Below are 15,230 nucleotides of genomic sequence, written 5' to 3' on the forward strand. Positions count from 1 at the left end.
GCAAATTGTCTCTCTGCCTCCTCAATTGGCCTTGTGCTCTGCATTCCTTTCCTGGAATGGTTCCTAAAGCTGCAAACATGCCTATCAATCTTAATAAGGCTGTAGGTTTTGACAGATTTACAAAGGAGTAAGCTCTATTGAATTTAGTTGCATTTATTTCTGATTATGCACGCATCACATTTAGCTGCACGGAAACCAAACACATTACTGTCTGCAAAGTCCTAATCATTACTGAGTTCACTGGAAGTTTATTCTTGCATAACTATGCAGAAACCTAGCACTCAGTCCTACACAAGCTTACACAGAAGTAATTCCCACTTTCTTATCAGAATAGGACCAAAGCACTAAACCCAGGTTAAGAGCCTGTTCCCCACATCAATCAACATCAGCCAAGGCTACTAAAAGTTGAAATTCAGCCACTGCAGGAAAACCACAATTTCCCCATCCTTATGCAAGTGTTTCTGTGTAGAGAGAAAGATGGGAAGCAGCGAGTATATAACTCATATATATGTATTGTAATATGCATGAGCAGTAGATTTAAGGGTCAAAATGCAAATTTGTTCCTCCTACATATCTCTTTAAGAGCTTATCCTTTGGCTGGTCCAGATCAGGTAAGGACCTTGGAAGCTCACCTGTAACCAAGTTGCTTTATTGCAGTTGTATTTCTTTTCCTTCCCACAAACAGCTGCCATTTCCTCAAAAAGCTCCACCCCCAAACTTTGCCTTAATAAATGAGCTGCTTAGCTGCTTACCCTTATATTATCTAGGGAATAACAGAGATAGGAAAGCAAGGAGTTTAGGAAAGCAGGAATTGCCTTATTTGCCAGGGGAAATACCTTTTACAGACATGCTGAAGATGCAAAGAAACCAGTGTGAAAACCGTCCTTTCAAGGAGAGGAAAAGTTTTGGTAAATGGATTGTTGCTTCAAGGGGAGACCACGATTACATAATTTGTTTCCATTTTCCTGCTTTCTTCTTCTAATCTACACATCCATCTAACATTGTATTTTTTGATTCTCTGTCCTAAATGGGACTGTTAGAGCTGTTTAACATTTCAATTCTGCTTTTCCTTTACCCAAATGCATACTGTTCTTCTATTATCTATTTTCTTCTTTACATGAACCTTGCAAGTTAATCCCAGAGAGCCATAAGAGCTGTAAGACATTTGAACCTCTTTGTTCTACCTGCTCATGTATAGGGTTAACCAACGGAAATATTTCCTGACAGTTGGTGTTCCAACTGACTTTAAGGAAGCTGTTGGAAATAGAATACAGGAATCTTGTTAAAGAAAATGGGGCAATCCTCATTCCTCCTGACTCATTAAATAGAGAGAACAGTGCCAACTAGTATATGAAATAATTTCTTAACATATAGTGGGGGCGATGGGAGTTGTAGGATCTATAGGGCCACAGTTGCATATTTTTATGTGATTTTTCTTCCAGTTTTACCACTCTACACTTAAAAAACATGTTTCTTAGGCTAAAAACATCGTAAAAGTTACTGACTTCAACATCTCAATTTATTTGGGTGGAGCAACTTGGTTTATGCTGATAAGAATGGATAACTTCTAAAGTAAATTGGGACAAAATAAAGAATCATTAAGAGGTTGAATCTTCCTAAATTCTTATAGCTACTGGTGTGTGAATATATCTGTCTTTGTTTAGCAACTCGGATGAATGAGACAACAGAAATTCGGGGGAAGTATCCAAACAAAATTCCGGTAAGCAAAATTTCTTTTTCCCCATTTGATAGAATGACTCAGCTTTTGCTGTAACTTCCAAGAACTCAGCTAATGAAACGGATGCAATTAACTAAAGATATAACTAATTGGAGATTGAAATTCTATTTTGTGAAGAAGCTTCAGTGATATACAAGAACTTCTCATATACATCCAATGGTCTTGTGACATATGTTCAGCAACAATGATGAGGCCTGACAACCTAAAACTTGTGTTTTTTTTGGGGGGGGGTCACATTGGCTAACATTTGCCCACCACGATAAACTACAAACTAGCTAGGGAGCTGTGGCTTGGGGAAATGGAATGACCCAGAAGATGCTCCTATGATCCCAACATTTTGCTTGGAAACTGCAGAATAGACTTGACTTGGTTCAGTCTATTCCTGCCCTGTCTCTTTATGAACAAACTTCCTAAAACAAGCCTTCTAGATGAATAATAAAATGCAAGAGCAATGAAAGAAAAACCTTGATTTTGGCAGTCTTAACATGAGAAACAGGAACCCTACTTTCTGCTTCCAATCTCACTGTTTCAAATGCCACAAGATTAGTCATCAAAAAGAATGAAAGACATTGAAAAATAACTAGATTTCTTGTTTGTATTTGAAACTTAGCACCCAGTCACCTTAATATTGCATAGGATTTTTCTTCATAATTTCCACACACTGCCCTTTGGCTCTATCTTTGACCAGCTTCCACAATGATCTTTCTGGCATTTAAATGGAATCATGTTGTTTGTGGATGGAATAACTTGGAATGAAATTGAAAAGACTCTTTGTGCTCACATGATAGGCTACTTCATAGTCTGATACTTTGATAACTTTATCAAATAAACCACAATAAGAATCCTACATTAGTTGAGCCATTCTTTGCATCTGATGGTGCACTGCACCTCACAAAAGCTTATGCCTTTTAATAATACTTAATAAAAGCTACCAGAATCCTGATTTTTGCTACCACGGAATAAGCACAGCTTTCCTCCTATGATGCCAGCACTACAGTACAATGATTAAATTACATGATTCAGTTTTAATGTACATTTCAACTTCTAGAAATGTGACATGATGAAAAGAATGAAAGAGGGAAAAGGTTCTCACATCTTTGTTCCTATGCTGGGGGATCAGATGATATTCTGTAATCAAATCAACTAATTCTTGATTTGAATCTGCCTGCTCTAATCCATGGATCTTAACCTAAGTTCTTCAAATGCTAGAATCTGCCTTAGTTGCCTTTCTGCATTGCATAGACTAGAGTCTTCAAGTAAATGCAGAGTTTCTCCTACATGGTAAAGTACTAGCTAAGACTTAGTTGGGATCAAGGAGTTCCAGTTCTGATTCCAATTTGGTCTCTATGTTAAGACATTAAGTCTTTAACTATAGTTTATTGAATAAGTTAGAAATGATTCTGGTTGCTGTATTATACTAAGATAATAACTGGTAAGCTATAACCAATCTAGCTACATGATTTCATGCAGTGTATGAAATAAGCTGTTGAAGCTTTAGTCCTATGGGAAATTAGGAGTCACACCTGGAATATTATTGGATGGCTGGATATAAAGAAGGGAAGAGTTTTTACTTCTTTAAAATGTATAGAGTAGGTAATGTCAGCAAATGTTAACATGTTGTATAGGGCACACCTGCTGAAACCTGCTTTCCAATATATCCCATCAAATGCAAGGTCTTGTCCTAAAGGCTACCTGACTATCTAATAACCGATCGAGCAATCAGAGCATCAAACTTCCAATCATTGCTCCTAAGGTGACAATTTAAAATGTCCCAATCTATTTTATAGGATTGTTAAAAGCATCAGCTGTTGTGATACTTGCATATTGTGCTAATCTATGATTTCCTGGCAAGGTTTACATGACATGCAAAGCTGAAGAAACCATTATATCTTGATGTCGCATGTGAGGCAAATACATATTTTAAGATTTACTATTTTTCAAAAGTATATAAATGCCACTTCAGCACTCTGCTGATTGGTGGATCAATGGAAACCAATTTTAGTTTTCCAAATCCAAAGCGGAGATGTGTCCCTCCACAGCTCTGCTGACATACCAGAAAGCTCAGGTTTAAAACAGATGCTCTATAGCAGGAGTGTCAAACTGCCGGCCCATGGGCCGGACACGTCACGATGAAACCACGCCCACCCCATTGCCGGCAATGGGGAAAAAGCTCTGATACGTTGTGCGATATCACGTGACATCACGAGTTTGACATGTCTGATCTATAATCAACTATAGTTATAATCAGGCCTTAAGATCTATCACTCAAACAGAGCTTGTTGTTACCCGAAGCTGTTGAAAATAAAAGATCTCATCTATGAAGCCATTCTAGGAGCAACAGACCTCAATCCTGGATTGCACTTGCATTTATCTTTCTATTGAACCATTCTTCTGCCAAACTTGGAGTAATTTCTGCATAGCTCCAGAAACCCATCATTGTTTAGCAGCTTGTGCAGACCTGTCAGCTTATATAGTAATATGACTTTCAATCTGCCCCTTCAAAAATAAAAACCTTGTAATTGAAGGATTGTAGGATCTTGGTAATTAAATAAATTCCTTTGTCCACAGGTGGTAGTGGAACGTTACAGGAAGGAGAAGTCTCTTCCCCAGTTGGATCGGATCAAGTTTTTGGTTTCTCCAGATATATCCATATCTCAGTTTGTTTTCACTCTGAGGTAGATGGGGCCTGGAATTGGGGCCATGGGAAGAATATTGCCTTTCATTCTGAGGTTCTCAGGCAAAAAGCATTATATGCAAGGCTATCCTGTTTATGTAGGATGCTATGATTACTTTACAATGGTACCTTTATATTTAAGGAAAGAGAGTTGGTTTTACTTACTGACATCAGAGCCACATTACCCTCAATTTAAGCCCTCTCCTGTATAGTTCTTACCCCAGAACATATCATTGATATTAGCATAAACTGTCTATGGACCTTGCAGTGCTTCTGAGTTCTTTGTCCCAAAGATGCTTTTTCAAAAGGCAGCTGGACTTGTTTTTTCTTGATGTTTCGCTTCTCATCTAAGAAGCTTCTTTAGTTCTGATTGAAGAAATCAGAACTGAAGAAGCTTCTTGGATGAGAAGCAAAATGTCTTCAGAGAGAAACAAAGTCCAGTTGCCTTTTGAAAAAGCACCTTTGGACAACCATGACCTAGATCAGGAGTAGGCAACCTTGGCTCTTTTATGACTCGTGGACTTCAAAGCTGGCTCAGGAATTCTGGGAGTTGAAGTCCATGAGTCATAAAAGAGCCAAGGTTGCCTACCCCTGACCTAGATAACTGAGATAACTTAGAATCTCCATAGACATTCTTTAAAGGTTAAAAACTTAAGCTGTTTCTAAAAGAAGATCCAATCTTTTCCATTTGACAAAAAGTCCTGTTGAAACAATATGCAATCTAGAAAAGCAAAAGTAAAAAAATGTATCTCAATAATATGGATCTCAAAACCTTGCTCTGCTTCTTATACTGTTCCCAATTACCAAAATAAGAGCCATTTGCTGATATAGGGCAAGAACTTAAATGTGGCTTGTGCATGACTGCTACCGTAATTATTAACTTAACTGAATATGGGAAGTGACTCAATGAAGGAGCAGTTCATCAGGGGATAAGTCAGCCAGCACCCACATTTTGCAAAAAGACTAGTGGGCAGAGCCAAAATGACCTAGTTATTGCCTCATCCAGATTCAGCATACCTTCCTACAGTTTTAAAGGAACTAACATGGCAAGGATGTTAGTTCTTGATTTTCTAGAAAACCCATTTCTTGAGACTAAAGCTTGTTCTCCAGATGTTACAGCATTGTAATGCTCAGTGTTGGCAATGCTGGGTAAAACTGTTGGGAATGGGAATTCATGTAACCCCAAACAAAGGGGTGGGGTGCTGCCTTCACTGATCTGGGGCATATGGTAATGGGATACCCACACTTCAAAAAGAGTTTAAAATATGTGCTTCGGGCCTCATATGAGCAAAGCATCTCTTTTAGTCATTTAGTCTATTCATTTAGTCATCCATGTCCCTTTTCAAGCTTGCGTGCAAGAGGGCCGAAAAGCTGCTGCTGCATAATGGAGCAAATAATTATGCAACTCATAAAAGTAGCTGCATTGTTTTTAGGCTTGTGCATGAAAAAAAAAAACGTGGGTTTTCATGAATAATAGAAGTGCAGACTTCCATATAAGGTCCAAAAGGCTTTCTTCTGAATCAGTTTTGAAACATCTGCAGCCCTTATATACTCCAGCCCTTTTGGAGGCAGGTGAAAACCCTTTTTATTTTGACAGATTTTTTTTAAAATCCACTTCAGTGTTTTAGAATGTTTAACTGCTACTGATGAGTGGGGTTCTTAAATTACATTAATTGCTGTTATTGCTTTTTCTCTTATTGTGTTTTTGCTATGTTGGTTTGAGGTTGTCTTTCGCACGCTGTGATTTTATTGATATGTGTATCAGGGAACTGTACAAGAAATACATTTTTTAAAAAAAAAATGTGGCCCTATGGATTGCCTGGACTGGATCAAATCTAATCAGCAGCTATCCCTTTTCTTTCTTCTGATCTTGCCTTGACAACTCTTCTTTTCTCCTTCTCCAGAACCCGGCTATCCCTCACAGCTACACAAGCCTTCTACTTACTAGTGAATAATCAAACCCTACCCTGTCCTAGTCTGACTATTTTACAGATCTACAATGACAACAAGGATGAAGATGGCTTCCTCTACATGACCTATGCTTCTCAAGAGATGTTTGGTGCAGGTTCCCCTTCTGAACACCAATGAAGCCATTCTCGGGGGGGGGAGGGGTGATCCACACCTCCCTGAGAGCCAAAATCAGCAAAAAGAAGTTTTTAAAGACTGTTTGGGCACAAGAATGGCCTGGGAGGGTATTCGCAGCCAGCCACAGGATTTTCTCTTATGACTTGGGTCCCTGATACTACTTCGTTGCTTCACTTTTGGTTCTGCCTGAATGGAATTTGGGGAGGATGTGGTCCTTTGAGGTTCTTACTAACTCTGCGGGTTGTTAGTTTAATCCACTGCCAGCTTATTCTTTTTTTAGATTTACTGTTTTATTTATTTATTTATTTATTTTCTTCATAAAATGAATTTCACTTCCTATTGCGCACTGAGAGCAGAGTCCTTTTATTAGGGAAAAAAGCTGATTGACCTAAGGAGGAGGATCTGGAGAATGCCACTTGTGGACATTTTAATTGCACAGTCATTGGTTACTGCATCCCTCCCTCTCTTTCCCCTTTTCCCCTTAAGATTACAATAAAGAAATAAATGAGCGCAATTCCATATCTGATCTGAGAAGGCCTCTTATTTATTTTTCTACCCATAAGAGGATTAACTGAATGACTCAATACCTTTAATAATCATTCTGTTGCCTTTTCAAAAGAGGGGCAGAGGGATGCTTGACTTTGGACTGCCGTTCAAAGAGCCTTTGTAGGATTTGAACAGGTACTGTAAACCCCCCCCCCCCAAACTGCTGGCTTCTAGATGGGCTGCAAGGTCTACTTCTACTTATTCTCAGCCAGCATGACTGGCCTTTTTGGCTGGAAATGTTCTGCTGTAGTCCCAGCACATGTGATACACGATACACAGGGAAATGCTGGTCCAGTGGATTCTGTGTGGCTTAATAAAGTAATCCCTCTTTGGCTTATCCTGACGATAAATATTGTTTTGGCCTTAGTATCTTATCCTTCACCATGACAAGAAAGATGAGACATGGGAGATAATTATCATTCAGTCCACAGACAATTCAGGATCTGAGATGGTTATCCTTTGGGGCCCATGAGTGTCTTAGATAGAGAAGCTAGAATTAAAGAGTTAAATATACTGAACAGACTTAGCAGGGATCAGTGGTCAGTAAGGAAGCATGTCAAGAATAAGAGCTTGGCACTTTGAAGGGGCATTTCAGAAATCAGTGATGCTGTAATATGTACAAAGCAATAACTAGGCCAGGGGTGTCAAACTGCCGGCCCGCGGGCTGGTTGCATCATGCAGAGACCGTGCCCACCTCAGCTCCGGCAATGCAAAAAAAAATTCATGACACGTCGTGACACGTCACGTGACACAGCAAGTTTGACACCCGTGGCCTAGGCTATGACTGAACAATGTGCTCCAACAAATTGGCCTGAACAGTAGGCGGTGTACACTGGGTTCTCATATTGTGTGAAGCTATTATTGGTTTAAGCATGATTTATTGAGAAACTAATTGGCTTAGTTTGTTAAATCATAAATGATGGTTTATGCATGGTTTGTTTCTTTTCAGATTTGTTTAGATACCCAATTCCAATATAGCACAACAGCAGGGTTTGCTCAATGCATTGATCCTGATTTTTCAATCTATATCTATATATTTATATTTATATATCTACCTTTCTCAGTATGATATGTAACTAAATTCCTGCCTCTTCAACTCACCAAGTAGTAAACAATTGTGCGAACACTCGTCAACATGAGTTGATTTGGTGCCATACAGAAGATTTTCAGCAATTCCTGTCCTAATTTTTATCACATGGGCAGTTTTAAATGTTACGTGTATTGCAGTTCCTTTTGGCTTAAAGCTACAACATGCAAGCAATATCTCATAACTTCATTGGAATATATATGTTGTTAAAATTCCCAATTTAAAATGGTTTTGTACTCTGATAGAATGCAAGCTCTTCCTTTAGGTTACCTTATAATGGGTTTTTGGTTATAATTATCCCTTTGGGTTGTTGGCTGAAAAGCTGTCATCCAATTAAATAAATCTAACTGCATTTGGTTGATTAAGTATTAAGGACATTTTATACACACACACACACACACACACAAATAATTCTTCTGAAGGGGGAAGATGTATTTTGTTTCATGTTTTGAATCAAGCAGGGTGTGAAACAGGTCAGTTTTTTCCCCTAGGGGACAGAACTATTGCTTTTTCAAACACAGTATCAGCCACCTCAAAAATTCATATATATATATTTTAGGAAAACACAAAAATTATGTGTCTGAACATAATCTGCTGCTGCATGGTCAGCCAGAGGCATTTTTTTCTTAACCCTATCATATTCCTACTCTATATTATGAATTCATTACACAATCATTTATACCCAGCTTTTCAGACCAACAATCCTTTCAAAGCAGCTTACAAGCCATAGAAATAGTGGCCTATCAAACAGTATTTTAAAAAGAAAAACAAATAAAACCCTAAAATGCCTTCCACTGGGGCATTTTCTGGGGATGTCCCTATGGAGGTTGAGGGAAAATCCAAGTATGCTTCTGGGACATCAGTCACCATCTTCCTTTTTTAATGGGTTGGTCTAATTAGATCACTAAATTTTGCAGCTGTAAATTGTGGGTGGGTTGGAGAGGTGTTGCATTAGCACTGAATCAGATCTGGGAAACTAGGGCTCTCAAGAGACTTGAGAAAATAGAATTTCTTCTATTAATATAATCCCCAATATCCTCTCATTGTCCTATATCAGAAGGTGCCCTTTGATACTTGGCTCCTTCTCACATTCCATAAATAACATTTCTGCTTAGGTTGATAGGAATGCTTTCTTCCTTAAAGAGTCATGCCCTAACCCAATTATTGGCACTCATAAATCTTTCTTATTCTTTTTTTCTCTTAATTTCTCTTTGAAGCTGGGGTGGGCAATGTATGGCCATGTGACTTCATCTCACTTCTCATCCTGTAAGGGATCAGCTTAAACTTTTAACTTCCTTCTCAGAAGCAATAGAGGGAAAGCAACAAGAGGGAAGGGAGAAAGGGAGGGAAAGATGGTGGCAGGAAAAGAGAGTGAGGGGGAATAGTGGGGCAGCAAGAAAGACAGGTAACAAGATGCCAGGCAGTAGGAAAATAGGATGAAACAAAGAGCAAAGGGAAAGAATATGGAGATTCTCAGTCATCTAGGTCACGGTTGTCCCAAATATGTGTTTTCAAAAGGCAACTGTTTTTTCTTGAAGACGTTTCGCTTCTCATCTAAGAAGCTTCTTCAGTTCTGTTGCCTTTTGAAAAAGCATCTTTGGGACAAAAGAAAAGAAAGCTACAGAGGGAGCTGGAGAGAAGTCAGTGGCAGGCACATGGGGGCACTGGTGATCCTTCGGGTTCCATTCACCTGCATCTATGGTGGTTTGCACCACTTAAGAGTAGTGGCTAGGATGCCCTACAGTGGGGATCAAGAAATCAAGATGGTGGCCATAGCGATGTGATCAAGGCCTCACTCTCCCTCACTTTTTTAATATGTGAAATGACACATGTGAAAAAGGGTAGGGCTTCAATCATGCAGTGACAACCATCATCTTGACTTTTTGATCTCCCCCAACCAGGGGCCAAGTAAGATCTACCTGATGGATTTTTACAGATGTTATTTGGTGAGGAAGGCTACTTCGATTATACCGAGAGCAGCCATTTTGGCTATTAATCCCAGGCACTTTTGAAGTTCTTTCTTTTTCCCAATCAAAGCTACCAGGGATGGGATAGGGAAGGTTTCACCTCTCCCCACCCTTTTCTGCTGCATTTCACATACATGTTCCTGCATCTCTGTGTAGAGGTCGTAAGGAAAAAAGCTAAAACATACTATCAATTTTGCGAAGTTCTTATCTCCATGGTGGAAGTTAGAAAACAAAGCTGGCAAATTAATCTGTTCTTTCTGCTGCAGATGACACAGTAATCTGCACAGAGTGGACATTACCCCATAATTAATCTTGGATACCAGACAGGTAAAATGGCCTCCCAACATGGAAACGATCAGGTTTCTATATTCAGCACATGCTGAGGCTGTCACCAACCTGATTTAGTATTTTGTGTGAACAGAGACTAATGGAAGGAAATGGAAAGTAAAAGTTCTACTTTTGTAGCAGAAGCCTAAATGAATGACTGGCTTTATAATCTCAGGAAGCACATGTTGGGCCAAGATGGAAATGTGAATAATTATTAGCTATGCTGTACTCGCTTCTTTTCCTGATATCCATGTTTTTCTATCCTAGATTTTTTTTTCAATGAGTTGCTAACAAACAATGATATGTGCAATTATGGCTTTTTAGTCTATAAGTTTCAGAACAGTAGTTTTTCAGACCGAATTGCAAAGCTTTTTTCCAGAATTCCCTCCACATAAAGTGGAATTCTGCAGGGATTCCTTCATCAAGGCTAGGAAGGAGGAACATGCAACTAGGAGCAAAACCTGAAAGGACTAGATCCCAACACCGCTTTTGTGTTCCTAGGAAAGAGGAGGAAAGAAGTAGGATATAGCAGTAGTGTGGGGGAGGGAAGAAAACTGGATTGCATCCCTATCAGCTGTTCCAGGTTTCTATAATAAAATGAAACTGGTAAAAGATGACCTCGGAGAAAGGCTTGCTTCCATATCACATTCCCAACAGAAAGTCAGCTTGTTGGGCAAATCGCTTCTGATGACTTGTTTAATAGGCTTGTGAAAATGAAAACAAGCATTACAAGTAGATTCCTCTTGTAAACATCAAATTAGGACTGGCATCTCTGGACTATAAGCACCAAACTACTACTATATTTTTGGTTACTGAGACTTATGTGTGTTGTAGTGTTATGTGCTAACCCTATTCTCAAGCTCCCAAGACCCTGCAGTTGCCCCACAGCAACAAGGTTTCCTATACTCTCAAGGAATATTGTAAAAAAAAACTATTCAGAATCATAAACAGTATTTCGGAAGACCGATGTGCTCTTTTCTAATTTTCAGTCAGACCTTTGTTTGATTCACTGCACTGAATGCAGCCCATCCTGCAGTGTGGCCCCTAGGATTGCAAAAACCTGGGAGTTACCCAACAAGATTCTGATTGAATTCACCTACTCTTCACTTCAGGCATCAGAAGTTGTCTAAGCTTGCCGTACCACCTGCAACCTCAGAGCAAAATGACAAGTCTTCACAAGTCTAAGCCTTGCTAATCACTATGCAATGCATGCACCTGGTCAGTAAACAGAGGTGGATTGGATTGAATTAAAGATCTTGCAGGATTTACATTTCTAATTTCCCAGAGGTCAAACCATGACCTGCTGGGCAACCTAATATGTTACCCTTTTTTGAAGCACAATATATTCTCCATTCACACATCTCTTCTCTCTCCTCCTCCCCCAGATATGCATTGGCTCAGCTCTTTCCCATCTATCTTTCTGTCGTCGTTTACCTCAGCAATTGCTGCCTTCCTTCTCAGGCAGATGTTTAGAGCTTTCTATACTGGTGTCTGCTTAGTTGAGGTTTTGATAAGCATATATTTAACCTGTCAGCCACAAGCTCATCTGTTTCTGTCACAAGTGTTTTTCCAGCAAATTGGGGAAAAGTTGGCCTTCAAAAACTAGTTTTTAGCTCAATGCCATTGATTCTGCAGACTGGATAGAAGAATCTAGCTACTATGTTTATAATCCATGATACATGGTTAGTGTTGTGTGTGAACCCATGATTAAGATCCCGTGTGTTGCTTAAATTCAGCCAGTAAATCACAGGGTTTTTGAATGGATGATTCTGTTAGAAAGGAAGTGAGCAATCTTTCTTCCAACACACAATTGTTATATCTGCTAACAAGGAGAGAAATAGCCAGCTTAACACACTTCATTGTGGATTTTAATCCCTTTCCAATACATAATGCAATTATCTATGATCTGGTAGTGAATACCATGAACATTGGTAATTGGTGTAAGAGAATACAGGAAAAGAGCAGAATGAAACCTATGGATAAGAAGTCCCAGCTGGATCCACAGACACAATATTTGATGGGCTGAGTAATTTTGGTTGTATTGGGGATGAGTAGGGGATTATGATCCATGTGGCCGGTGAGACTAAATGTATCCCAACCCAGGAAAATATGCCTGTTCTCTCTTTAATACTTCATATCTATAGAACTATGTAAATATATGTGCAAGAAGCAAGTGTATCTGAAAATCTCCATGGTCCTCTATAATATGATGTCCAAACTCTGCTGATAGTCCCCACCATTCTGAGTTAGTATGGAGTTAGTATTGGGAAATACGAGGGAATTATATTCCACCATCTGGACCATCAGACTTCAGCATTACTGTCCTTCAGCAATGAAGTCCATTTCTTAGGTCATCCTAGAAATAAAGGATGATAAATGGGCTCAATGCATCAGCTGCCCAGGAGTCTGAAGGAAATTTACTACAAGACTGGAATGGAACAAGCAGCTTTCACCCATCCTAGTGTCTGGTTTAAAAAAGGGCTAGATTTGCAAAACATAAAATGCAAATGAGGGGTCCCTCCCCCAAATGTCCCCTTCAGGTACTGCCTGCCTTCCAGATCTGTTGTTAGTAATCTCTCACCTGAGTTGTAAAATAGAAGAGGTAGCTATGAGTCGGGGAGGCAAAGGGAAAGAAAGAGAAAGCTTCAAGATAGCAATCAATCAATCCAATTCCTTCTCCCAAAGCTATAAAGTTTAGATGCATGAGGATAAATGGAACTGGCATTTGCCAGATGAAAGCACATCCTTCATAAGCCATTCATAGGGAGGGTAGAACGCCTCTACCATAAGGAATCTATGTAAAGTGTGGTTTTTGAAAAAAAGAAGGGATTGCTTTTATTTTTTGTTAACTAGAAAAACCTCTTAGGAGGTTTTTCTCTCATTTTTCTCACAAAATTGATAGAGATGGAGTCTAGGATCACAAAAAGAAGGGGGGGTGGAGGGAAGGGAAGGCTGTATGGCTTACTTTACTGAGAGAAGCAACACAAAACTTTGTATATTTCACAATTCTGCTCAAGTATGGGACAACCAGGAAATCTTGCCCAGACAAGAGATCATAGAATTTTGTGAAACTTAAGATTTATTTTTTTTTAACAAAAGAAAGTTTGTGGTGAGAGGATTTTCTTTAATCTTGTGAAATCCGGGCAGATATGGGAGAATATACTTGAGCACTTCCCTGTTAGTTTCTATCGAAGCCTTATTTATGCCAGATGGAACAAATTCAGACTGTTGGCATGATCTTTAAAGTATCAGCAAACATGTTGGTTTCTGTGGACTTTTCATGCCATTGAAACCAATAAAACAAACACTGGTAAGCAGGTGACAGAAAGTTCAGCAGGAATATGGTTATATGCTGACTGAAGCTATGTCCTTGCTGAATGGCTGGGTAAGCTTTTCCAGGTGATTTGAGGCCTTCTCCAGATTGTCCTGATAAAATCTTCCAGAAATATTTAGATTCCACAATAGCTTATTTGTAAAATATTTTGAGGATCAGAATTGTACAGTTTCATCTCTGACTTCATCTCTGAAGATAGTTAATATCGTCAGAATTCTATCATCGAGTTCTAATTTGTTGAAAGAGTATCTTTTTAGATCAAGATGTTTGATGCCATGCAACATCACACACCAATGAATGATGCAGGCTCTGATCACCAGATTTAACATCCACATAGCTTTTGCTACTTAGTAAATTGTTTTAGTTAGGAGAAAGACAAAAGGCATGCAATTCTGTCATAAATGCAGATCTAACAGAATAACTAAGAGAGTTGGAAGGGACTTTAAGGTCTTCTAATCCAATCCACTGCTCAGGCAGAAAACCTGATACTATTTCAGACAAATGGTTGTCCAATTTCTTCTTAAAAACCTCCAATGTTGGAGCATCCACAATTTCTGGAGGCAAGTCATTCCACTGATTAATTGTTGTAACTGTCAGGAATGACTTTGAAGGGGTCAAAATCCATGCTCACGGGGAAAGTGAGAGAGAGTGAATTTCTGATTTCCTGAACTATATAAAATACATGATGGCTCAAAATATAAAAATGATGTTGATACTTTAGAAACTAGAGTGCAGAGAAGAGCAACAAACATGATTAGGGGACTGGAGGTTAAAACGTATGAAGAACAGTTGCAGGAATTGGATATATCTAGTTTAATGAAAAGAAGGACTAGGGGCAACATGATAGCAGAGTTCCAATACCTAAAGAGCTACCACAGAGAAGAGAGAATCAAGCTATTCTCCAAAGCACCTGAAGGCAGGACAAGAAGCAATGGATGGAAACTAATTAAGGAGAGAGCCAGCCTAGAACCAAAGAGAAATTTCCTGACAGTGAGAACAATTAATCAGTGGAACGACTTGCCTCCAGAAGTTATGGATGCTCCAACACTGGAGGTTTTAAAAAAAAAGATTGAACAGCCATTTGTTTGAAATGATATAGGGGTCTCCTGCTTGAGCAGGGGGTTGGACTAGAAGACCTCCAAGGTTCCTTCCAACTCTTGTTATTCTGTTAACAGTAATTGTTTAGTACTCTGTACATCCCCAAGGATACTAAAGTATTATTCTTACTTCAAATTGATTCTTTTTGTGTTCCATTTTCTGCAGAATGACAAGGGCAGAGTAACGAGTTGGGAATGCCTTGCTGCTATTGTCATCTATAAGAATAAAGTTCCATATTTTTTTTCAATCTGTTTGTCCATCAAACCTAAAACCTTCTCTATGTATAGAGATGGAAGGACTCACATGCGCCACAATGGAAAAATGGATGATGAAATTAATGGAGTTGGCAGAGATGGCAAAATTGACTGCTTTGA

The 15,230-nt window shown here is 39.1% G+C and overlaps 1 protein-coding gene across 1 annotated transcript; it reads left to right on the top strand.

Annotated features, from left to right (window-relative positions):
- Positions 1-856: 856 nt before the first annotated feature.
- On the top strand, positions 857-6,500 carry LOC107287240 (microtubule-associated proteins 1A/1B light chain 3A-like). Its single transcript, XM_015815727.2, has 4 exons — positions 857-908; positions 1,665-1,720; positions 4,307-4,413; positions 6,317-6,500. Exons 1-4 carry the CDS (start codon positions 857-859, stop codon positions 6,498-6,500), a joined length of 399 nt encoding a protein of 132 aa, XP_015671213.2.
- The last annotated feature ends 8,730 nt before the right edge of the window (positions 6,501-15,230 follow it).

This window comes from Protobothrops mucrosquamatus, unplaced genomic scaffold, assembly GCF_001527695.2.
Source record: "Protobothrops mucrosquamatus isolate PMUCROS unplaced genomic scaffold, P.Mucros_1.0 scaffold370, whole genome shotgun sequence".
NCBI lineage: Eukaryota > Metazoa > Chordata > Lepidosauria > Squamata > Viperidae > Protobothrops > Protobothrops mucrosquamatus.

Excerpts from the sequence above, each read along its gene's own strand:
- LOC107287240 (XM_015815727.2), top strand. The coding sequence starts at position 857 with ATGCAAAGAAACCAGTGTGAAAACCGTCCTTTCAAGGAGAGGAAAAGT. Across the intron at positions 909-1,664 it reads CAAGGAGAGGAAAAGTTTTG|CAACTCGGATGAATGAGACA; the intron begins GTAAATGGATTG and ends GTCTTTGTTTAG. Across the intron at positions 4,414-6,316 it reads CAGTTTGTTTTCACTCTGAG|AACCCGGCTATCCCTCACAG; the intron begins GTAGATGGGGCC and ends CTCCTTCTCCAG.